The following is a 26880-nucleotide window of genomic DNA, read 5'->3' as shown; positions in this document are numbered from 1 at the left end:
AATATATTATTAATAATATTATTATTTAAATATATTTTTTCTTTAAATTTTACATCAAGGACACAAACAGGCCCGTAATTAAATAAAAACCCATATATGTTTCTACCCTTGTGAAATAATTGTTGATTATTGTTGTGAAACCATAACATGATCAGTGTGACACACTTAGTGCTGTTGAATGACAAACTGTGTCCTGATGTTTTGATTGGTAGTGTGAATGCATATCATAATAACGTATAATTAAAATTAATTGAAGTTTGTTGTTTAAGATGTTTGTATCAAACTGGTAGCCCTTCACATTAATTAGTCTCCAAGAAATAGCTCTCACTTTCAAAAACGGGTTGACATATTTGTCCCTGTGTTTGACTGGCAAACAGTCCAGCTCACCCGCGACCCTAAGGAGGACAAGCGGTATAGAAAATGGAATTATTATTATTCTCACCACTAGGTGGGATAATTTAGCTACAATAGCATGTAGTTTAAAGTTATACTATTTTTTTCTCCCTCTCTTGTTGAAAAGAAAACAGCAAATTATTACTTGAAAACTGTTCCAGAAGAAAGTCTGACAGATTCCAGTTTCATTTTTGATTGGACTCAGGTGACCCTTTTTTTCTGGCCGTGTGTAGACAGAAGGAGCATGACAGCAAGAGAATAAGTCGAGATAGTCAGCATCCCTCTGTGAGCTCCTCTGCAGCCCGGAATATGCAATTAATTGAAAGCTAATTAAAATTCTTCATCATATTTGTAAAACATTGTCTTGCTTATCGCTGCTCGGTGTCCACAATACAACCCCCCCCAACCCCTTGCCGTGTGATGATTACACCTCATGTATTCATTAAAATGTTGGTGGGCAGATGCACTGAGGTGATAACACAACTATACTTTCAGCTTGGAGCTTGTGATGGATCTACTCAACTCCGGCCATTGGAAGGCCCCCTCTGGGCTTTTGTAGCAGCTTCGTCTCAGCCTGTTTTACCTGTCAGGAAGTACTGCTGAACTCTCTGTGACTCAGATTTTAGAGTCGCTCTTTATCTCTCTATGGCAGGTAAACATTGCCTTTCAATGATAATTCCTCATATGGAGCAACAGGAATGAGATTATCTGGAAATATCATGAGAAACAGGACTTCAGCATACTGTGCATTCTAGGAGTATGGAGACTCGGCCCCTTTAGGTACAGCCGCATCAGCTATTGTGGTCGCTCTTAAACTTTTTACACCAAGTGCCACCTTAAAGGGGAACTTTTTTTCTTCTTCTCCAAGAATATGTTATATTTGGCGTCACGGTGGACGAATGGTTAGAGTGTCTGCCTCACAGTTCTGAGGACTGGGGTTCAATCCCCGGCCCTGCCTGTGTGGAGTTTGCATGTTGTCCCCGTGCCTTGGTGGGTTTACTCCAGGCACTACGGTTTCCTCCCACATCCCAAAAACATGCATGGTAGGTTGATTGAAGACTCTAAATTGCCCGTAGGTGTGAATATGAGTGCGAATGGTTGTTTGTTTGTATGTGCCCTGCGATTGCCTGGCAACCAGTTCAGGGTGTACCCCGCCTCCTGCCCGATGTTAGCTGGGATAGGCTCCAGCACTCCCGCGACCCTTGTGAGGATAAGCGGCTTAGAAAATGGATGGATGGATGGATGTTATATTTGGCACAACTAATCGAAACATGGAATTTTGATTTCTATTGCATTCGTGGAATAAGAAGTAAAGAGATGAACTCATACAATTTTCATACATCTCAGGGGCCCGCCATGTGTGGAAGTACAAGCAGCAAGGAACAAGTTGTTTAATTAAATCTTCAGAAGCGCCTCGTGCTCCAACTGGTCTTCCTGCAGGTCTTGTTTCTACTTGCCAGGTTCCAATTCTCTCACATCAACAGGAAGAGAGAGAAGCACGGCTGCATGCAGGCTGTATGCTATGACGGGTTAATATTTATTCTGATTTGGAGTACGGCACCAGGACGTGCAGCTACATTTAATGTTTTATTCTATCAAGAACCACTCAAAAATATTTTCTCCCTGCCATATTTCATAATTGTTCATGAAATAAAGTATAAAAAGGCCTCTGATTTTTTTTGTAGCAAAAGTGATTGCAAACCTTAAACTGTACAAGATGAGCCAGTATATAGATTAGATAAAAGCAACAGAACCATGGCTACGTGTAATAGATTTAACCGAAAAAGCATTAAGCTAGGGTCCATGATCCGTCTTTTTGCAAGAATATGTAAACATAATATGATTACTGACAAATGTTTTTGACAATAGGACGATTTTTGATGACCTACTCTTTACTTTGTGTGTTTTATTATGTCATACAAAAGAAACAGTTAGAAGAGTCTTGAGACACTTTTATGAGCAGTTGTTTGATAGCGTGACTGATGTACCTTAGTTTATGTCGAGTGACCACCTCTTGAACTCGGCACAGATCCCAGAGTCCAAAGGCTCTTCTTTTCAGAGCGTCTGAAATAAAAGTGGAGCGTTAAGTCTCATTCAGTGTGCGCAGCAACTGGCCAAGCATGTCCGAGACCACAGAGCCACAGCCAAGTAAGTAGACGCCATTGTATATCAGCAAGATGGAATTGGCAATTAGTGAATAAAAGACTTGAGAAGAGGGTTGATATTTTTCTTGGGGCAGATTTGATTTTATTTCTAGCTTCATTTTGACAAGAAGTGAAAAGCATCTCGGTATTTGGTTGGCATTTAGGATCAATTGAAATAACAATATCACTGGTCAAAGGGTATCTGCTGACTTTTATTAACACACACAAAACATCAAATATTAGGAAACGCATTTGCTTTACGGTGCACTGAATAACAACTTGATTATTTTCTACTGGATGAAATGTTGTATTCCACTGTTAAAGCAGACACATGAATGTTTATCAAATTATATTTGTGATGTTCAATCACTGTCTTTATCATAAGTGATCAAATTGCTTAATGCTGCCTATCAGTGCCACATTAGACCTAAAACAAACATGCACAGTAGACAGTAAAGTAGTAGACAAAGTCCACTTTATTTTTGATGTGCAGGCTACATTAACTCTGTCAGTGAAATGTACTTAGCATCTAACCAGAAGTACAAATGTTGGAAATTAGGTATGCTTTAAAGAAGCATTTCCAAACATTTATTCAGCCAGGGTACATATAATTTCACATTTGAAAAATCTCACAGCACACGACCAAACAAAAATGTCCCAAAAAGTATACACAGTGGAAATAAAAAATCTGCACACCCCTGTTCAATTGCCAGATTTTTTGAAAAAAAAACAAAAAACTTTTCACACTATTAAATGTGACCTACAACCTGTACAACTGAAAATAAGATGATAAATTATTAGAACCCCAATTGCAGTGAAGTTGGGACGTTGTGTTAAACATAAATAAAAACAGAATACAAGGATTTGCAATTCATGTTCAACTTATATTTAATTGAATACTCAACAAAGACAAGATATTTAAGGTTCAAACTGATAAACTTTATTGTTTTTAGCAAATAATCATTAACTTAGAATTTTATGGCTGCAACACGTTCCCACCTGGGACAGGTGGCAAAAAAGACTGAGAAAGTTGAGGAATGCTCATCAAACACCTGTTTGGAACATCCCACAGGTGAACAGGCTAATTGGGAACATGTGGGCGCCACGATTGGGTATAAAAGGAGGTTCCCTGAATTTCTCAGTCATTCACAAGTAAAGATGGGGCGAGGTTCACCTCTTTGTGAACAAGTGCGTGAGAAAATAGTCGAACAGTTTAAGGACAATGTTCCTCAATGTACAATTGCAAGGAATTTAGGGATTTCATCATTTACGGTCCATAATATTATCCAAAGGTTCAAAGAATCTGGAGAAATCACCGCATGTAAGGCCGAAAACCAACATTGAATGCCCGTGACCTTCGATCCCTCAGGCGGCACTGCATCAAAAACCAACATCAATGTGTAAAGGATATCACCACATGGGGTCAGGAACACTTCAGAAAATCAATGTCAGTAAATACAATTCAGCGCTACATCTGGAAGTGCAACTTGAAACTCTACTATGCAAAGCAAAAGCCATTTATCAACAACACCCAGAAATGCCGCCGGTTTTTCTGGGCCCGAGCTCATCTTAGATGGACTGATGGAAAGTGGAAAAGTGTTCTGTGGTCCGACGAGTCCACATTTCAAATTGTTTTTGGAAACTGTGGACGTCGTGTCCTCCGGGCCAAAGAGGAAAAGAACCATCCTGACTATTATAGACGCAAAGTTCAAAAGCCAGCATCTGTGATGGTATGGGGCTGTTTTAGTGCCAATGGCATGGGTAACTTACACATCCGTGAAGGCACCATTAATGCTGAAAGGCACATACAGGTTTTGGAGAAACGTATGCCATCCAAGCAACGGCTTTTTCATGGACACCACTGCTTATTTCAGCAAGACAATGCCAAACCACATTCTGCATGTGTTACAAAAGCGTGGCTTCGCAGTAAAAGAGTGCGGGTACTAGACTGGCCTGCCTGCAGTCCAGACCTGTCTCCCATTGAAAATGTGTGGCGCATTATGAAGCATAAAATACGACAACGGAGACCCCGGACTGTTGAACAGCTGATGCTGTACATCAAGCAAGAATAGGAAAGAATTCCACCTACAAAGCTTCAACAATTAGTGTCCTCAGTTCCCAAATGTTTATTGAATGTTGTTAAAAGAAAAGGTGATGTAACACAGTTGTAAACATGACCCTGTCCCAGCTTTTTTGGAACGTGATGCAGCCATAAAATTCTAAGTTAATGATTATTTGCAAAAAACAAACAAGTTTAACAGTTTGAACATTAAATATCTTGTCTTTGTAGTGTATTCAATTAAATATAGGTTGAACATGATTTGCAAATCATTGTATTCTGTTTTTATTTATGTTTAACACAACGTCCCAACTTCATTGGAATTGGGGTTGTATTATGATATATGCATTGAGAGGAGCCAGATGAGGTGGCTGGGGCATCTGATTCAGATGCCTCCCGGCTGGCCTGGGAACGCCCCCCGGAAGAGCTGGATGAAGTGGCTGGGGAGAGGGAAGTCTGTGGGTCCCTGCTAAAGCTACTGCCCCCGTGACCCGACCTCGGATAAGCGGTAGAAAATGGATGGATGGATGGATGGATATTATGATATTGTAATTTAGATTATAAATAAGCAACTGAATAACTTCCTGTGGGACACCTAATGGGCACAGTGGTTGGGAGGCACTGCTATAAACTTTTCTGCATGTACATACGTGTAGGCATATACTGTACTCCATCTGCATATTTACTGATGATTAGGTGGCAAAGTATCACCAAGATATGTGCAGTTGGTAATACATTTGTAACAGTTCAAAAGGATAAGCACTGAATGTACAAAGTATGTACAGTATAATAGACTGGAAAATGCAGAGTATATGGCCCAAATATTGTAAGTTATTTGTGTTATTTAACACCATTCATCTAGTTCACATACTGTTCCTCTTTGAGTTTGTTGAATGTATTGTTGAGATAATTACTATTCCCCCTTGATCAGGCAAAAACATACAGTATGCTGCCTCTATTTTCCCAATGCATGTTGGAGTAATTGCATTTAAACCTCACATTGTTGACATTGTTAGAGTCTTTTCTAGCCTACAGCTCTCCACTACATAGTCTCCTTTTTAATTGTCTGTGTTAATAGCATTGCAGCAACAATGTATTTATTAATTTAATTTATTCCCTTTATTTGTTTTTTTAGTGTCTTAAGAAAGGTGAAAACCTTAGCTCGGCACACATTGCAGTATTGAACCACAACAATGATTTGCTTTTTGCTTATCGTGTGAATCTGAAGCAGTGTTCCCTCATTGCAGGTGGTGATAGATAGCAGGCGATGGAGAGGAATTGCTTATTGGATAGCAAATAAGGCAGGCGATACAGCAGATGTCATTTAGCGTGCACCACCTCAGGGAGCCATGTCACAGTGGCGGAAGGCTTTATGTAATCTCACAAAACACACACAATAGATAATGATTATTTCATGTAAGCACATTTAATTTATTTTATTTTTTATTATTGGACAGTTCAATTAGAGGGTTTACAGCTTAACACACAGTCACTGGTGAATTTTATTAGCATCAGTATGTATTCTATAATTATTGTTAGTATTTATTCAAAAAAACCAGCAACCTGCTGTTATTATCTTTTTATATATAAAGCTAAACTTCCATCCATCCATCCATTTTCTGAGCCGCTTCTCCTCACTAGGGTCGCGGGCGTGCTGGAGCCTATCCCAGCTGTCATCGGGCAGGAGGCGGGGTACACCCTGAACTAGTTGCCAGCCAATTGCAGGGCACATACGAACAAACAACCATTCGCACTCACAGTCATGCCTACGGGCAATTTAGAGTCTCCAATTAATGCATGTTTTTGGGATGTGGGAGGAAACCGGAGTGCCCGGAGAAAACCCACGCAGGCACGGGAAGAAACATGCAAACTCCACACAGGCGGGGCCGGGGATTGAACCCGGGTCCTCAGAACTGTGAGGCTGACGCTCTAACCAGTCGTCCACCGTGCCGCTAAAGCTAAACTTATTATTATTATTATTATTATTATTATTATTATTATTATTATTATTATTATTATTATTATTATTATTATTAGTAGTATTATTAGTAGTAGTAGTAGTAGTAGTATTAGTAGTAGTAGTAGTAGTAGTACAGTTTTTCGTATTATTTATTCAGTAGTAGCAGTAGTAGTATGTATTATATATTTTTATTAAAGGTACCCTTCCATCAGAATCACTTTTTTTCAATTGCTTTATGGATAACCAAGGTCAAAATGAGTCTGTGACATGGTTTAAGGTTGACATCTATGCAGTTTGTCGATTAACTGCAATAGCCTTTGAACACAAAAACCGCTTGAAATTCCGGCTGGTGTGACGTAGTTTTGTCAATTAATATTTAAGTACCAGCCCACCAAATGGTTGGTACCCACCCACTCAAGTCAGCTGAATGGCAACACGTTATTTCACGGTTTTAAGCGAGCGAGTCTCAGCCATACAAATACATTCTACAAGAATACATCCAGTATGTTGTGTTTAACAACAATACTGAACTGTATTTTTTTTTTTTTTTTTTTTTTTATGTAACTGTGGTGGATAAAATAGTGAAACTTACATTCGTTGTCGCCAATGATGATCATCTTGTTACAAAGTAACGCGTTACCAGCATCACTGCCTGCTAAGCGGTACGGAAAATGGACGGATGGATACTATTACTATTGTTGTTGGTAATACAGTTTGTGTTACATATTATTGTTTATATTTTTCATACTTCCACAAGCAACAGCGTGCTGTCAGTATTGCATTTTTCTGTAGCAATAATTTAATTGATTATGAATATGTTTATGTCTAATATGCTTATGATTACTATTTCCCTCCAGTGTCCAGCAGGCAGAGATGCCCCCAGGCCAAAGGTTTGGAGAGTGTGGCCCCTCTGGTGAGCTCTGTGGAGGAGATCCCTGAGCCCATTCCCACCACCATCAAGGGAACTATCCCATCTTGGATTAGCGGGAGCTTCCTGAGGAACGGGCCAGGGAAGTTTGAATTTGGTCAAGACAGGTAGAGCACACTACACCACAGTATGCTCACAACAACAGTTATCATGTTTAAAGATCTTGTATATTGACTATTTAGACCTCCAAAGAGTGACTCTCTAATATGGATGTAGTTTGAAAGTGACAATTTCATTTCAAAAAACACCTTGATTTTATCATACTGTGTCCAGAAAAGGCCTCTCTGACAGCTACTTCTGATGAACTCAATTCTGTATCTGCTTTGGTGGAGGCATCGCAGAGGAGAGTGGCATAGTGGTGTTATCAAACCTTACGTCTGCGAGACGCAGTCCCGTGGGGGCCGTCTGGAAGGCTTGAATGTCAGCGTGACCAAGCCCCAAGCGAATGGACGGCACAACCAACCGGGAGAGGCAGTCGGTAACGGAGTTGTCCTTGCCAGCCAAATTCCGGCTGTGTGTAGTGAAGTCAGCGATGGCGGGGAGCTGACGTGGCTGTCTCAGAGGTCTTGGTCATGGCAAATGTCAGCGTCTTGTGGTCCACAAACGCAGTGAACTGGCGGCCCTCCAGGAGGATTCTGAATTGTCGGGCGGTGAGGAAGATGCCTAGGAGCTCCCTGTGGAAGGTGCTGTACTTTCTCTCTTTGTCATGGAGCTGACTGCTGAAGAAGGCCAGTGGCCGGCAGGCCCCGCCCACCCACTGCTCACACTGCATCTGTCATGAGGGCAAGGGTGGTGGTGGGAGACGGAAGCTTCATCCATCCCCAGGAGCAGGTCCACTGCATCCTTGGGCACGTTGCCCCGCAGGGCCACGTACAAGGGGCGCATGAGGTAAATTGCGTGCGGAATTAATCAGGGTGTCGTCCAAGTCGACGAGAAACAATAAATGTTACCCAGCACAAAGTCCATCAGGCACTGAAACGTATGTGCCGCCCCCTTGAGGCTGAGAGGCATCCGCAGAACTTCTAAATGGCCAAAGTGTGTGCTGACCGCTGTCTGGGGCACATTCTGTGGGTGTACCGGTACCGGATGTAGTCGCGTACCAGGTCCACCTTGGAAAAGATGGTGGCCCCCGCCAGGTGGGTGGAGAAGTCCTGTATGTGCGGGACGGGATACCGGTCAGTGGTCTTGGCATTGTTCAGGCAGCATAAAACGCCACAGGCGCGACCAACCACTGTCAGCCTTGGTCACCACGTGCACAGGGGAAGCCCATTTCGTGGTCGAGCGACGCATGATGCAGAGGCGCTCCATGGCGGCGAACTCCTTGACGATCCCAAGCTTGGCTGAGTCGAGGTGCCGAGCACGAGCACAGATGGCGGTTGTAGATAGATTAGCGATGATCCACTAAGCAGTTGTTATGGATTCCACTAGTTTTGATGTCATGTCCAAGACCTAGTTTGGTGAAATTATTGTGAGCCAAAGCAGACATGGGCGCCATTGAGTAAAATACAGTAGCTATCCTCTGTCGCTGACTGTCAATCACAAATCTAACATGGCTGCTGTTAGATTTGTGATTGGATGAGCGAGACAGCCAACATTCTGCCTTCCACCATGAAAGTTTGGTTGAGCGGATGTTTGGTTGAGCTGACACTTGTTTGATGTTTTTTTGGGTGTGGTTTTGGCTGACAAGTAACCGTTGGTCGTTTCAATTAAAGAGACGCCACAATATAACAAATATCCTACATACAGAACTGTTGACATTATTTTGCCATGTTACAGAAAATTGCAAATAGGCAAGTTTTTCTGCAAGTAACAGAGGATAGGTGCCCCCCAAAAATCATAGACTAAGTGAATTTGCAAATGTCAAATATGTGGGGTCCAGTGTACAATATTAAAAATAAAGATTGTTGACTTACGACAGAAATTCCTTTAGAACCCTGCATAGATCTGAGTACAAGACCGCAAAGAAACAAAATACTCTTAAGGTAACCCTGTGTAATAAAATGATATCCACCGGGTGACCTGCAGCTTATCCCAGCTGACTTTGGGCAAGCGATGGAATTTGCTGGAAATTGCTGGATTGTTACGTGTTACGAATATTATTATAGTAAAATGAGGTCAGCCAATATTAGAAACAGCTGTCAGTATGATGCAATGCATTTCTGTAGCAGTGTCAATCAAAACCCGGTTATATTTCAAGGGCAGTTATGTTTTGAACGCCATTTATTATAGGGTTACACAATAATTACATAACAGATTTCATCAGCGTTTTGGAAAGTGCATGTGAAAAGGCCAACAACCTCGTAAATCTTGTCAGAGCTGCATAGGTGCACCTTGAGGTATTTATTTTCACTTTTTGCTATTAAAGTGTGCTTTTGAGTCACTGATGGTGTAGTGGTTCACTTGCCTGACTTCTGTGCTGGCAGCATGGGTTCAATTCCGACTCAGTGATAGTGTGAAGGTGAATAGTTGTCTCTGTCCAAAGTCTGCTGGGATAGGCTTCAGCTCCTCACAACTGGATAATCAGTTTTAGAAAATTCATGGAATTGTACTTACTTGAGGATGGGAGGTGGGGGGGCTATATGACTGGAGGAATACTATCGTACTGCACTTCATGATATTACAAGCCGTAATATTTTGACTTGGCCAATTTATCTCAGAAAAGGCAGAATTTTGGCATTAAAACTCATTAGATTGTGCAGGTGAACCAAATGTTGCTGGTGTGTGCTTCGTGTTTTGCCATCAATTGCGTTTGCTAAACATACAATATTTGCCCAATAGCAAAATTGCAGGCTGCTCAACCCTTCAAGTGAAATCATGTGAAAAAATGCGGTGGAAGAGTTGAGTTCACAGCTAGTGAATCTGTCTCACACACAAACACACACACACACACACACACGCCCGCAGGGCACTTTTCATGACGAGGTTTGGGATTTGTCTTTCAACCATACACTAGGGATTTTTCTCACACTGATCATATCAAACCAATGGTATTCCCCCCACTGCCCCCCTCAGATACACCCACTGGTTTGACGGCATGGCCATGATGCACAGATTTCACATCAGCGAGGGCAAAGTCACGTACAGTAGCCGCTTCCTGAAAAGCGACTCGTACGTGCGTAACTCGGAGAAGAACCGCATCGTCGTGTCAGAGTTCGGAACGCTGGCCATGCCCGATCCCTGCAAGAACATCTTCGCGCGATTCTTCTCACGCTTTCAGGTCCCAAGTATGTGAAATTTAAATGCTACACATATGCCGACTAAATTGGAAAATCCTAATGTATTCCTGGCATCACTGAATACATACTGTATTCAACATAAGCACAAAAGGAAAATGTGCCACATGGCTGGAGACAAAATGAAATACAGATGAAAAAGAAAAAAATATATATATATTTTTTGCGATTGTTATGTGCTTTGGATTTCCTGCCTTAACAAAATCGACAGGTGCCTCATAATTTGTTTAATTAAAAAAATAGCAGCAAAGGCCAATATTTGAATGTGTTGGTATGCATTTTTTTTTTCAAAGGGAACAAAATGACCTTTGTCTTATTTTTCCTATAATTTAAATGGGATGAAGGGTTTGAAGTTAGCTAGACAACACTGAGAAGCAATAATTGAACTATAATTTAACAATTTGATAGTAATGATAGTAAAACCTTTTTCACATGGTGCATTTTTAGTCTGTACGCAAATAGAAAAAATATGTGAACAAGATTATGATTTTCTGAGAAAAACACCGACTGCACGGATAAATAGTATTTAATTTTCACCATTTAGTCATTCAAATTATATTTTTGTAAGATTACAACTTTTTTCTTTAAATAAATAAATAATAATAATAATAAAGAATAATAGAATTACTGAATGACTTTTTTCCTCATGTTATTTTTGTCTTTGAATTTTGCCAGGAAACTCTCTCTGGCATTATAAATACTTTGTTCTTTACTCACAACTGAACTGTACATTAAAATGTTCAACTCGAGAAATTACTATATATAAAACAAATAAAGTGTAGCAGATTTTAACCAAGCCAAGCATTGCGTAACAATCTAAAACCCACTTGTATTACATACTCTACCAGCATTTATTCTGTTCCAAATCCAGCTAAATTGTGAGGAATCCACATTGTTGATGGTACTGTGAAGCTGTGTTCAGAATATATCAATGTGTTTACAAAAGTGAGTAAAGATCAAAATCCTTATAATAGCTTTTATCTCCATACATGCAACTGTGTACTCCAACTGTTTTCAATTTCAGTTTGTAATGGAAAAAAATTCAGTCACTGTTCATTTATTTTTCATTTCATTTTTTCCCCCACTTTTTTTTAATGAATTACTCATTTGATTTTTTTTCCCTTCATGCTTTCATCTGGATTGCAATGTGCAGTGTTCCTGATGTCCACTCCCCTCCAAACGTATTGGAACAATGAGGCCATTTTTAATATTTTTTTTTGCTGTAAACCGATTGGGTTTGACATCAAACTATGACTATGAATCATGAGACCTTTGTATTCTTCTTTTGTGATTTTCCAGGTTTTTATCATAGCCTCTTGCAGTTGTTTAGTTTATTTCTTCTTCAGGATATTCCAACTGGTTGTGTTGTAAATGTATGTATAGCGTTGAATCACTTTCCATCTTCTCTCAGTTTAACAATTATTGTTTTCCTCCTGTAGATACTGCTCTGGTTTTCATGTTGGTTACTCCTCTAACTGTAAATATTCAATAACGTAGGACACACCAGATGCACATGTAAATATCTGGAAATCAGATCTGTGATTGTGATGTGGATCTTTTGTCTCATATTCATCTTTCATGTCAAATCCAAATATTTTGAGGCGAGGAATTGGCCTCACTGTTCCAATCTACTTTTCAAAAGTGTATTTGCTTGTGGGGAAATACGAGCTATAACAAGGATTTGTTTTTTTACTTCCTTGTCAAAACACCGCTATTATTCTGAACACAGCTGTATGTAACAATGATTTTTCTGTTGTGAGCAGAGGCCACAGACAACGCAAGCGTGCATTTTGTCAAGTACAAGGGAGACTATTACGTGAGCACAGAAACCAACTACATGAGGAGAATTGATCCTCAAACTCTGGACACAAAGGAAAAGGTAGTCAAACAACACAGTCTCTCCTTCATAGGATTCCTTCTGAAAGTCACATGAAACTAATTTAAGACAAAAATAAAAACTTGATGCTTATCAATCTCAGGTGGACTGGAGCCAGTACATTGCGATTAACGCAGCCACAGCTCACCCACACTACGACCGCCAAGGGGCCACTTACAACATGGGCAACTCTCACGGCAAAGGAGGTTACACCCCCCACAGCTCACAGAACACTGCAACATTTATGCCACACGAACACTGAGTGACGCGGCTGAATGCGACTTAAGTGGACCATCGTTAAAAAAAAATTAATATAGCAATTCTTCGCTGCACATTGATTGTGCACCACACATCTACAGATGTGCTGCAGGTACTGTATGTACACTGTGACCCTGCATTATGTTTTCAGGCTCCACATACAGAATATTGCACTGTATTTTTTATTGAACCACAAAAACAAAATTGTTGCGAAACTGTCAAGGAAGAAGTGGACTGCCACGAAGAGAGGAAACCGTTAATAATAAAGGAGAGAGTGTGGATATTTTGAGAGGCTGTTGGAAACTGTGTTGTCACAGTACCAAATTTCTGTATACCTGCATAAAGTACCTTGACACCCACATTGGAACAACACCATGTGAAAGACCTAAAGCATCAGTAAATGTAGTGGAATAATAGCTGAAAAAAAGAAAAAAGAAAATGTGTGTATATATATATATATATATATATATATATATATACACACACACACACACAGAACCTGCAAACTCCACATAAGACGGCCGGAGACGAAATTCAAACACCTCAGAATTGTCAGGCAAATGTGTTCACCACTAATCCTCCACGCAGCCCCACAATAAAAACATATTGTTCAAATAATCTCTCTGACAGTGTCAATCAAACCTGAGCATCATTATTTGTAAAAGGCAGAACCTTTAATACTTTTCTTGTTTTGAATCTCATTAGATTGTGCAGATAGACCGAATTAACTGGCCGGCGAGTGTGTGTTAGCATTTTTTAGTTTCCTCTGTGTATTGGCTGTATTTAATAATAATATTTATTATTCACATTATTATTTACTCGTCTTTATTTTATGTATGCTTACTTATACTCCAATTTCATGTCGTAAATTCTCTGCCTACCCTATTATCATGAACATTATTATTACACCTAGAGTATGTTACACACACACGCACGCACGTACACACACACACATTAATGTGTTTGTGGTCCTCCTCAGGTTTCACCTACAACATCATCCGCGTGCCCCCACCTGAGGAGACGGGGGCAAGGGAGGACTGCGCAGACCTATATGGAGCCAAAGTGATCTGCTCCATCCGAGCGAGTGAGCCCAGAAAACCCTCCTACTATCACAGCTTTGGTGAGATGCAGCACGTAGCCAAAGGGATAAGTGGAATGAATGTATTCTATGGGAAGAGCTTTGGTGCCTGGCTGCTTTGACAGGCTTGAGCCTACACTTGACTGACTGCTTTTTTCATACCCTTATTAATTACTCATTTAAATTCTATTCTCACCTTACTTCCCTTTGTCAATCACTGTGCCTTTGTATTGTGTTCAGCTCTCACCAGCTCTTGCTGTTTGACTGTCTCTACTCTTTCCAATAACATATAATAGTCTTTATCCTGCACTTTGGGTCTCCAAAATTCACAAAAAGTCTTGAAAATGATTGTAAACCACAAGGAATTTGTTTTGGCAAAAGCGAAAAATAAGCAAGTCAGGAAGAGCATTAGCAACGGTTGCGCGTTTGATATGTAATGTGACTTGATTGCTTTTTTCCAACGGTTCATGCTCAATTTTTGTTTGGTTCTTTACATACACAATGCAATTTTCTGCAGACCTCCATGCTATTCATGGTTGGTACTGAGATTTCTTTTGCCAAGTGAGAAGCATTGCAAAGTGTTTCAAGGCGCCCGCCCACTTGCATCACTCGATAGATTAGCAGGAGAACCAGAGGATCTGTTTCTTCCCACATTCACTGCAAGCACATATTTAGTCTCCAAATTCCCTTGATTGTGTCACAAAACATTGCTTTGTATTGTTTTGCCAAAGAAGACTGTGTGCGGCCTATGGAAAACCCCTGATTTGTCTTCCTGTAAGACAATACTAAAAAATACTATGTTCAGTGGTTTTTATTTATTTTACCAGTGGAGAGTTTAAAGTTGAGCACAAATTGTTCTGGAATGTGACCTTCCGTTTTTTTTCAGACGTCAAAAATGTGACAAGAAAGTATACTGTATATAGCTGCTTTTACAATACATGTTTAAGTTACATTTGTAACTGCGCTGTTAATAATGAGATTTAAAAACAATAAAACAAGTGAGATCTTTACCGACAAAGCCTTTATATAAAGTTTTTTTTAACCTATCATACAAGAGGTTAAGTCCTGTACAACATCAAAACACTCTGCATTCACTTTTTTAACAAGTCATGTACTTGTATACGGATTGGTGGAGGTGAGTCTGACTACTTTATGTAACTTCCAGTGTTTGCTCTTTTTTTAAACACGTCTTGTTGACACTTGTACAGGGCTGCCTTGAGATACGAGGTTTAATTCGTTCCGTGACCACGATCGTAACTCAAAACACTCATATCACAAATCATCTTTCCCCATTGAAATCAATGGAAATGCCATTAATCCGTTCCAGCCTCCCATCACGATGTTTTTTAACTTGTGTGTGTGTGTGTACATATAAATATATATATACATGCTGTATATAGTTATTTCAATACCGATGCTATTCTTTTGCCCGTCGATGGTGGTTTGCATTGTTTGTTAGCATTAACTTAAACAGACTTTCCTAAAAAAAAAAAAAAAAACTTTGTGGGTGTCTTAAATACACATGTAATGTGTAATTCTCTTTGTTTAATGTTTAGTTTGACAGTAAACTTCAACTGGGAGTGGCAATAAACAGCTTAAAGCCTCATTTGAAGAATTACAGCGCTTGTAACCTAACATTTTTGCCTGCAAGTCAAAGCAAAAAAAAATAAAAATAAAATAAATAAATAAAATAAAATAAATTGTCCAAACGACAGCTCATATCCTGAAAAACAAAAAAATCATAAATTGGGTTACTCGTATCTCAAGGCACCAATGTAATTCTTTTGGAATGTCACAAAAAGCCAAAGAAAGAGTGAAACAAACTTGTGGAATTAATCTCTTGAGGCTCTTAGCTGAGGTCTAACAAGGTACTCAGCAGTCTTGTGTGATGTCATTCATGAGAGTGAATCAGAATCCAGAATTTTGTATGGCCTCAGGGGATTTCAACTTCAGACATTCTACTGTATCTAAATGCAAATACTTCTGTGTTTATGCCCCCCTGTAGTCATGTCAGAGAACTACATAGTGTTTGTGGAGCAGCCCATAAAGCTGGACCTGCTTAAGATCATGCTGTACCGCATTCAAGGGAAGAGCTTTCACAAGGTCATGACCTGGGAGCCTCAGTATGACACCATCTTCCACCTGGTCAACCGGCACACTGGCAAAGTGAGTGAAAGGTCACACTCACTGGCTCAACATTGGCCAGTCAGAAAACACAATATGCACTAAAATACTAGTAGGACACTTGGCCATAAACGTACAAGAAGTGAAAAAGGAAGAAGTCTTTCTATATGATTTTGGAGTGGGCCAGTTGGGATTTTTTTTTTTGTTTGTCCTGGGTTAACCCTTTAACACCTAAGCCTCAAAATGTCTACCTGGACTTTTTTTCTGACCGAAAATGTCCTGTGAATAAGTGCTTTTGCCCCTTTTCTGAGAAAACTTGGGATTTTCAATATCTAGCAGGTTAGGTTTAGGTTAGGTTATCCCTGACGTGTCATTGCCGACGCGTCAGGGATAAAAGTTAAAGGTGATTTGGTGTGGTTAAAGTGGTTAGGGATCAATCGGCTTGGGTGGTGGTTAAGGTGATGTGTTTAAAAATATGGTTAGGGAGTTACAATTAGGATTAAAGGTTAGGGATTTAGGTTTAGGATTTTGGGTTTAGGGTCAGGGCTTTAGGGTTGAATCAGATGCAAAAATGTCCACATCATAAGGCTTTATTACACTACTGGTGTGTGTGTGTGTGAATGATTGATGTGATATGTGACACCTGTAAACAGGAGAGTGAAGTGAAGTACCGTGCACCTCCCATGTTCACACTGCATCAGATCAACGCCTTTGAGGACAATGGCCTCCTGGTTATGGACATGTGCTGCGGGGATGACGGCGAGGTCATCGGAGACTTTACCCTGGAGAACCTCCGCAGAGAGCCAGGAGAGGAGATGGACAAGGTCAGTTTGTGTTTGTGGAACATCTTCATTTTACATTTTGCCAACAATTAATGTATAATTATCATCTAGTGTGTTTACTTATATCACTTCAGTATTCTTTACCGTTAATTATCCGCTCAACATTGACAGTACACCTGTATAAAAGCAATGCATTTTGTTACTGTGGTTGTAGTTTGGAGGAAAGTAGAACTACATTGCATTATACAAAGAGGTGTTCCTAATATTTTGCTTACCATTTATGAAGAAGCTATATTTGGTAACTATGCGGCAATGTGATTTCTCCTGGCCAATCAGGAAAGAAAGATCATTATAAGAAAAATAGTCTTAAAAATAGTATAATAGCAGTTGATTATACTGGTACATCGCAAATAATATTATAATACAATGTAATAATTTTGTATTTTAAGTTATACATTTTCAGCATTTGGCTGGCGTCCAAGTTTTACGCCACCACTCGCTTAAAGGGGACATACTGTACAGTATTTTGCCAAAACAAAATTTTCTAGTATTTGGAATGTAATATTGGTGACTCAGGAAAAATGGGTAATTTGAATTAAAGTCGTCCATGCATTCCTAAATTCCAGACGTTTTTCTGCCGAGAGGACTGAAATCAGGTCATTTGAATTTCTTGACCTTACAGTATCTACGTCACCTGGGAACATCTCTGCCTTCCCTTTCCGCTCCCGAGCCAGAGTTGTCAACATAACATACATAATATACGTGTTCTCACAAGTGGGTCTTCTACACGGAGGCAAGCAATCAGAGGAAAGGGGGCGGTCTTAGCCAAATAGGGACAAAGCGGATACAAAACTGGGCCAAACAGAAGTAGCTGTCAGAAGGGCCTTTTCTGGACACGTATGACAAAACTAGTTGTTTTTTTTAATGAAATGTAACACTTTTATACTACCGTAAGTCCATGTTAGAGAGTCACTCTATGGAGGTCTAAATAGCCAAAAAACGGGACCTTTAAAAGTCTGCTGCGATAAGCTCTAGCTCACCCGTGACCCTAATGAGGACATGCAAAATAGAACATGGATGGATGAATGCTATACATATTCATTAATTCATTCATTTCCATACCGCTTATCCTCAATAGGGTCGCGGGTGTGCTGGAGTCTATCCCAGCTATCTTTGGGCGAGAGGCAGGGTACACCCTGAACTGGTCGCCAGCTAATCGCAGGGCACATATAAATAACCATTTGCACTCACATTCACACCTACAGACAATTTAGAGTCTTCAATTAACCTATCACATGTTTTTGGGATGTAGGAGGAAAGTACCCAGAGAAAACCCACACTGGCATGGGGAGAACATGATTTGAACCTGGGTTCTCAGAACTGTGAGGCAGATATGCTCACCAGTCGTCCACCGTGCTACCGCCATGCATATTTGAATTCCCAAATATTTAAATGAGTTCCATATGAAATATATATTTTTTAACATCAGGATGTTTGATAACGCTCTTGTAATGGATCAAATGAGATTGTGGAGGTGTACCTAATATTGTGGCCGTGTGACTAAGTGAGATTGTGGAGGTGTACTTAATATTGTGGCCGTGTGAGTGGGTGAGTGAGTGAGTGAATCTTCTCTTTATTCAAATATCCATTCAAAATGCATCAATTAGCATTTAAGAGAATTACTACTCACAAATATTGCTCATTTTATTTACTTGGGTTATAAGCAAGTCAATTTGGGAAAAGAGTTAAATAATTTAGTTTCAGTTTTGGTTACGAAAATTAAAAACATTATCCAACAAAAACATGATAAATTAATATGAAATTTGATGACAATATCACAATATACTACTAATCCTACTAACAACACATATTTGTTGTGGTTCCAAAGCATATTTGTTGGAATATACTCACAGGCTTTCCTTAGCGTTGTGCTTTCTTTTGTCAGTTCTACAACTCACTGTGCAGAAACCTGCCAAGGAGATATGTCCTGCCGTTGAATGTGGACAAACAAACCCCTATGGACCAGAACCTGGTGACCTTGCCTAACTATAAAGCCACAGCCAAGATGACCAAACCCGGAGAGGTACAGTACCATACATCAGTGTATAATGATGTCATTAACTCTGTTGCACTCCACTTTACAGTCAAGGGTGAAGTCCATGATTATAATCAAAAGAGACCATTCCTACACCCTGGGAGTAATAATACACCTTGATGAGGATTAGCTCTTACACACTATGGTTTTTGTGATAGGAGTGGGTAAAAATGTCAAGAATGTAGTCGGACGGTTAAATTTCAATTTAAAAAATGAAACATCCATCCATTTTCTGGACCCCTTATCCTCACTAGGGTCGCGGGCGTGCTGGAGCTTATCCCAGCTAACTTCGGGCAAGAGGCGGGGTACACCCTGAACTGGTTGCCAGTCAATCGCAGAAAAATGAAACATTTAAATATTATTAATATGAATACATTTTAATTTTTAAAAAAGCATGAAAATGTGACATAAATGGTGCTTTGTTTGTTTGACAGTTGTCTTAAGGCTTAGCTGTGAATACATACCCAAGATCATGTAAATATATAAATTTAAAGTTCAATAAGTAGTAAGTTGGCATCAAAATCAAAGTTTTTTCATAACTTCGATACCACGCTGGCTTTTATAAGGAAGAATATCGCTTTGTTATTACCATGGCAACCGCAGATCACCTTGTTTTTAGCGGTCGATAAATAGTGGTGCTCCAGCCAGGACACCTCTTGTGCTGTGCTAGCCTCGCGGCAACGGAATAAATTCACCAGACTGTTTATTACAAGACAAATTTTGTGTGCTTCATTTGAAAATATCCATCCATCCATTAATTCTCAAAACCGCTTATTCTGTTTAGGGTCACAGGGTGCTGGAGCCTATCCCAGCTGACTACAGGCAAAAGGCAGACTACACCCTTAACTGGTCACGAGTTAGTCACAGGGCACATGTAGACGCAGACAACCATTCGCACTCACATTCATAACGTCACTGAGTGGGAACTGAACCACGCTGCCCAGAGAAAAGTCAGGGAAATGTACCACTACACCATCAGTGACTGAGAATGAAAATATGAAGAAAAAAATAAATAAATACTACTACTACAACTGTGATGCTGAAGCCAAAAAAGGCAAAAACTTTTATGAGAAAATATTGACATTTCAGGAGATTTATTTTATTTTATTTTTTACATTTTATGAGAAACATTAGTAATTTCACAATAATGAAGTGGTAATATTACACAGTTTTATTTTTCAGTAGTGGTGACCTAACTGACGTTCGTAGTTTTAACATATTTTTTCACTAACCGAGCACGTCTTTGTCAGTTAATGCAGTATGTTAGCACATATGGCACACTGTCACTTAACAGCCAGATAAACCCCACAACTGTTAAGAGCAGCCCGGGAGCAAAAAGAAAATAGCAATTAGACAATTTTTTGGGGGTTGTTTGTGTCATAACATAAATGTATCATAAAAAATAGATATGCCTCATTTATAATGAGTGAAACTTTGACCTTGTCCAGGTTTACATGACCCACGAGGAACTTCATGATGATGAGCTGCTGCAGTATGGTGGCCTAGAGTTCCCTCAAATTAACTACGAGCGCCACAACGGGCGACCTTACCGCTACTTCTACTCGTGCGGTTTTGGACACGTCTTCAGTGACTCCCTGCTCAAGATGGACGTGCACACCAAGGAGCTTAAGGTCTTCATTGATCACTGACTGTTCATACATACAGTATATACGGCAGCTGAAATAAGTATTTAACACATCACCATTTTTCTCACTAAATATACAACCCCAATTCCAATGAAGTTGGGACGTTGTGTTAAACATAAATAAAAACAGACTACAATGATTTGCGAATCATGTTCAACCTATATTTAATTGAATACACTACAAAGACAAGATATTTAATGTTCAAACTGATAAACTTGATTGTTTTTAGCAAATAATCGTTAACTTAGAATTTTATGGCTGCAACATGTTCCAAAAAAGCTTGGACAGGGTCATGTTTACCACTGTGTTACATCACCTTTTCTTTTAACAACATTCAATAAACGTTTGGGAACTGAGGACACTAATTGTTGGAGCTTTGTAGGTGGAATTCTTTTCCATTCTCGCTTGATGTACAGCTTCAGCTGTTCAACAGTCCGAGGTCTCCGTTGTCGTATTTTATGCTTCATAATGCGCCACACATTTTCAATGGGAGACAGGTCTGGACTGCAGGCAGGCCAGTCTAGTACCCGCACTCTTTTACTACAAAGCCACGCTGTTGTAACACGTGCAGAATGTGGTTTGGTATTGTCTTGCTGAAATAAGGAGGGGCGTCCATAAAAAAGACGTTGCTTGGATAGCAGCATATGTTTCTCCAAAACCTGTATGTACCTTTCAGCATTAATGGTGCCTTCAAAGATGTGTAAGTTACCCATGCCATTGGCACTAACAGAGCCCCATACCATCACAGATGCTGGCTTTTGAACTTTGCGTCCATAACAGTCCGGATGGTTCTTTTCCTCTTTGGCCCAGAGGACACAATGTCCAGAATTTCCAAAAACAATTTGAAATGTGGACTTGTCGGACCACAGAACACTTTTCCACTTTGCATCAGTCCATCTTAGATGAGCTCGGGCCCAGAGAAGCCGACGGCGTTTCTGGGTGTTGTTGATAAATGGCTTTTCCTTTGCATAGTAGAGTTTCAAGTTGCACTTACGGATGTAGCACCGAACTGTATTTACTGACATTGAATTTCTGAAGTGTTCCTGAGCCCATGTGGTGATATCCTTTACACATTTGATGTTGGTTTTTTCAGTGCCGGCTGAGGGATCGAAGGCCACGGGCATTTAATGTTGGTTTTCGGCCTTACATGCAGTGATTTCTCCGGATTCTCTGAACCTTTGGATAATATTATGGACCGTAAATGATGAAATCCCTAAATTCCTTGCAATTGTACATTGAGGAACATTGTCCTTAAACTGTTCGACTATTTTGTCATGCACTTGTTCACAAAGAGGTGAACCTCGCCCCATCTTTGCTTGTGAATGACTGAGCAATTCAGGGAAGCTCCTTTTATACCCAATCATGGTGCCCACCTGTTCCAAATTAGCCTGTTCACCTGTGGGATGTTCCTAACAGGTGTTTGATAAGCATTCCTCAACTTTTTTGCCACCTGTCCCAGCTTTTTTGGAATGTGTTGCAGGCATAAAATTCTAAGTAAATGATTATTTGCTAAAAACAATAAAGTTTGAACATTAAATATCTTGTCTTTGTAGTGTATTAAATTAAATATAGGTTGAACATGATTTGCAAATCATTGTATTATGTTTTATGTTTAACACAACATCCCAACTTCATTGGAATTGGGGTTGCATTTCCAAAGGTGCTATTGACATAAAATTTTCACCAGATGTGAGCAACCCAAGTAATCCATACATACAACGAAAGTAGAACAAATAAGATCAGAAATTAAGTTGCGTGTAATGAAATGTAATGTGAAATGACACAGGGGAAAAGTATTGAACACGTGAAAAAAGGGAGGTGCAAAAAGGCATGGAAAGCCAAGAAAAGCCAAGGCAACACCTAAAATCTATCACTAATCAAACAGATATCCAGCCCTTTGTCAGTGCAAATGAATAGCAACTGGTTCAGTCCTAATTGATGGCCTAAAAAAGGTCTCATTGCCAAGGTGTGAGTCAAGACACATCTTATGATGGGTAAGAGCAAAGAGTTGTCTCAAGACCACCCCAAACTAATTGTTGCAAAACATAACGATGGCATGGGTTACAGGCACATATTTAAGCTTCTGAATGTTCCAGTGAGCACGGTTGGGGTCATAATACGTGAGTGGAAAGGAAATCATACCACCATAAATTTCCTTTGATCAGGTCCTCCTCACAAGCTTTCTGACAGAGGAGTGCAAAGAATAATCAGAAGAGTTGTCCAAGAGCCAAGGACCACCTGTGGAGAGCTTCTAAAAGACCTGGAATGAGCAGATACTGTTGTCACAAGGAAAACAGTGAGTAATGCACTCCGCCCCCATGGCCTCTATGCACGCTCATCACGCAAGACCCTATTGCTGAAAAAAAAAGCACGTCAAAGCTTGTTTAAAGTTTGCTGAACAACATTTGGACAAGCCAGTTAAATACTGGGAGAATATAGTCTGGTCTCATGAGAGCAAGATTGAACTGTTTGGATGCCATAATGCACACCACGTTTGTAGGAGAAATGGCACTGCACATCATGTCATGGTCTGTGTTTTGGTTTGTGTTTAGTTTTGTTCCATGTTTTCCTGTGTTCCATGTTTGTCGTGTGCTCATTTAGTTATTGTGCCCACCTGTTCTCGTCAACCTTCTACCTTGTGTCGACCAATCAGCTCTCTCCAGCCACTCGTGTCTTGTCCAGGTGTTCCTCGTTGTCTCGTCAATCTGTTTGTATTTAGTTCCCTAGTTTCTTTCAGTTTTTGTCGGTTCATTGTCATTGCAGTATGTCGTTGTAATATGTGATTGTCATGTGTCATTGTCTCTGTCTGTGCCATGTCTTACTCACCAGTCATGTTTTGTTTCCAGCTTTAGGTTTATTCAAGTGTTTCTTTGTTACTTTGGTTATCTGTTGTGAGACTTTGTTTAGTTTACTTTATCCATGTTTGCCTTTTTTGCCTTTTTTTAAAAAAATTAAATATCATTTTTTGAGACTCCTGTACTCCTGCCTTGCCTACCTGCACTTGGGTCCTCCACATTTTTGCCTTACCTTCCTCTCCTTCGAAAACCCCAACCGTGACAGAATGAACCGACCAAAACAGGACCCAGCGGGAAGGACACGTAGTCACCCTTCACGCCACTAGTCTGCCTCCCAGTGCCCTCAGCCTGCTAACAATAACTACCCTCCTCTAGTAAGCCCTATCGTTCCATTTTCTTTGTCCTTTTCACCTGTGTCCCCCACTTTTCCGAGTTATTCACTATGCCCTACCATTTTACCTCCATGTTTTTTTAGACTCTGATTTTTCTGATTGTGAAGATGGCCCCGATTTAGTTAACCTCCTGTCCAATTCTGACTCCGACACCAATTTAGATTTTTCTGATTCCTTCCCTAGTTTTTCCCATCCCAGTCAGTTTTGTCACGTCTCGTTGAACTGAAATTCAAGGGCCATAAAAGAAGCTCACGTAACCTTCAAGATTTGAAGACTGCTTGTCTGGAGGAATGGGCCAAAATCACACCAGAGTAATTCATGCGACTAGTTTCTCCATACAGGAGGCGTCTTGAACCTGTCATTGCAAACAAAGGCTTTTGTACAAAGTATAAAATAAATACCAGTTGGCGTGTTCAATACTTTTTCCCTGTGTCATTTCACATTATTACACACAAATTAATTCCTGAGCTTATTTGTTCTGGAAAAATGGTGACGTGTTAAATACTTATTTCAGCCGCTGTACAGAAAATCGAAGCACACCAAAACTTGTTGAAAAAAATATGCTACAAAATGTTTACTATATTTGTGACATTTCAAATCACGCAAGCCGACAGCACATATCATTTCAGCCAGCATAAAAAATTTAGTGAGTCGAAGAGTTGATTCTGGTAAGATATGTTTAGGGCTGTGATCAGTTTTGGTTTATTTTTGTTCCTATTGCCATTAGCTTGATCTGATCAGCTCTTAGTCAGGGGTAAGCCTACAGGTATTGACTTCAGTTTTGTGTATCCTGACTTCCTGACTGCTACTGCTAGCTTCTCGCGCTAGCCCCTACCTACCGACTGGTGAGCTGCCATTTGCTTGTCACTTATAAACACTTACAAACATTTTTAACCTGCCTCACACTGGACCTCACTATATCAGCTGAGTAATTCGAGACAGTTTGCTCCCCAGACAGCTTGCTGTGTGCGCATAATTTACGGTCAGTTTTCTGTTTTATATTTTTTGCCTCATGAGATGAAAAACTCAGCGTGTGCGCAGAACTTGAGCTACGTCCTAAGGGCAGAAATTCAGTTGGACAATCAAAATCCATATTCTGTTCAGGATTTCAAGATTGCGGCCTCCCTACTTAATTTTCAGTGGCTACATATTAGAGAATAAATTGGTCGATATGTGGCCAGACGTCACCTCGTCTGATTTTATAAATGAAACTGAAGACACAGACAAAATGATGTTACTCATTATATTTTTCATTCATTTTTGCCATCTCTTGGAATCCCGGCATTTATAGTTTAAAAGTTTTTAAAAAGCTTTTGAAAAAACTTTTAAATCAATTTTAAAATCAGAAGATGGTATGTCATACAAACAGGTACAGTATAATCTGTCTGCATATTGACCAATTCATCTTCTAACATGTAGCTGCTGACAACTTCGCTAGATGTCCCAAGTCCAGGTTGTAGCCTACCCCACCTCTCGCCCAAAGACACAGTTTGGGCTTTGGAACAAATGATTCTAAATGTAATTTAACTCAATGGGAAATTTTGTATTGAAATTTAACCAAATTGGACCAGGACCAGCATCACAGAACAGACTGTAGTTGCACTTTGAGTTACTACAGTATTGTTTATTGCTACGAGACAGTTGTCTCAGAAAGCAGTAGACTGGGCATTTATTTTTGTTTTTGGTGTGGAGCACATTTTCATGCCATATTTCTTGTTCAGGTGTGGCGGTATCCCGGCTTGTTCCCGTCTGAGCCTGTCTTTGTTGCTTTGCCTGAGGCAACAGAGGAAGATGATGGAGTTGTGTTGTCAGTCATTATCACACCACGAGAAGTAAGTACACCTCTGCAAAAACAATGTAAACTGTTGGTTCCCCCCCGCCCCCCAAGCCTCACTGTTTAATACTGAGCCTCACTATCAAACTATGCATGGCACCAAAATGTTGATAGGCTGCAGTGGTCGATTGACTCACAAGTTTAGTTTGTTCCATTACCACGATTGTAACTCAAAACACTTGTATCTCAAATTATTTCCCAACTGAAATGAATGTAAATTCTATTATTCCATTCCAGCCACACATTGTGCTCCTTTTGGCCACCAAGGTGCAGTAAAATACAGATACACAGACACAAACTAAGATTTTCACAAATACAGGAAGTGACTCAGTAAGCTCCAGTAATATTAGTCATTTTTCACAGAGGATAAAGAATATATGCCTGTGAATATTATATTATTGTCTGTCTACATGTGTTACTACCCTTTGTGTTCAAATATCCATTGTTTAAAAGGTTATAAAACTGTGACACCGATGGTATTTATTAGCCTCTCTATGGCTTTTTGTATCATGTTAGCATTAAGCTAGTGGACTTTCCAAAGGCAAAGATATGTGTTTTTTTTAAATACACAATGTGTAATTCTCTTTATTTTATGTTTAATTTGACAGTAAACTACAAATAGAAATGTCAATAGAAAGAAGCCTCTTTTTAGAAAAATAGTTCACTATCTGCCAAATTGCAGCTTGTTGTGAAGTGAGTTGAGTTCACTGCCACCATCTATCATTTGTATCTCAAAATTGTGCTCATAAGTCAAAGCAAAAAAAACGTCCCAAAGACAGGTGGTACAGTATCTCAAAAAACACAAGTTGGGTAACTCCTAAGTCAAGGTACCATTGTACTTTTAAACTTCCATTACTAATTACAGTTTGGCACTGTCTTCGATCTTTTCTCCAGGACAAAAGTACGTTCCTGCTCGTTCTGGATGCTAAGACCTTCACTGAACTGGGCAGAGCAGAGGTCCCTGTCAATATCCCATATGGGACCCATGGTGTCTTCAATCACATGACCTAGAAGCTCCACTGTAGCATTGATGAACTGTTGAACTGAACAAGAGATGAAATAAGTGCTGGAATGCTTTTGATCGATCCCATTGATTGGAATAGGTTCTATATACAGTATACATGTTGAAGACTTGCCACAACAAATATAACAATGGCAGCAAACATGCCCTAAAGCGTGTTTAACTATGACCCAAATGGAATGATTTCAAGGACAAATCCTTTTCAAAATCACATACACAAAATGCCAGCGGAAGACAATAAAATTAAATCTATTCCCCTCTT

At 39.8% G+C, this 26880-nt stretch overlaps 1 protein-coding gene across 4 annotated transcripts; it reads left to right on the top strand.

Annotated features, from left to right (window-relative positions):
* Positions 1 to 2410: 2410 nt before the first annotated feature.
* Positions 2411 to 26880, top strand: bco2l (beta-carotene 15, 15-dioxygenase 2, like). 4 transcript variants are annotated; one of them, XR_009787696.1, is made up of 13 exons: positions 2411 to 2541; positions 7414 to 7591; positions 10497 to 10708; positions 12481 to 12596; positions 12697 to 12799; positions 13831 to 13971; positions 15935 to 16095; positions 16707 to 16877; positions 18781 to 18918; positions 20379 to 20561; positions 22742 to 22872; positions 25485 to 25595; positions 26492 to 26520. XR_009787696.1 is itself a non-coding variant. In XM_061767290.1 (13 exons), the coding sequence occupies exons 2-13, from the start codon at positions 5946 to 5948 to the stop codon at positions 26606 to 26608; spliced, it is 1656 nt and encodes a 551-aa protein (XP_061623274.1). In that variant the 5' UTR covers positions 2481 to 2541; positions 5844 to 5945; the 3' UTR covers positions 26609 to 26880. The 4 variants fall into 4 exon arrangements, 2 of the variants coding, with proteins under 2 accessions (XP_061623273.1, XP_061623274.1); XM_061767290.1 differs by lacking the exon at positions 22742 to 22872 and adding an exon at positions 5844 to 5970 and having other exon boundaries at positions 2481 to 2541; positions 26492 to 26880; XR_009787697.1 differs by lacking the exon at positions 26492 to 26520 and having other exon boundaries at positions 25485 to 25596.

Source organism: Phyllopteryx taeniolatus, chromosome 3 (assembly GCF_024500385.1).
Source record: "Phyllopteryx taeniolatus isolate TA_2022b chromosome 3, UOR_Ptae_1.2, whole genome shotgun sequence".
In the NCBI taxonomy this organism is placed as follows: domain Eukaryota; kingdom Metazoa; phylum Chordata; class Actinopteri; order Syngnathiformes; family Syngnathidae; genus Phyllopteryx; species Phyllopteryx taeniolatus.
The sequence above is the reverse complement of the archived record's forward strand: the minus strand, read 5'-3'. Positions and strand labels throughout refer to the sequence as shown.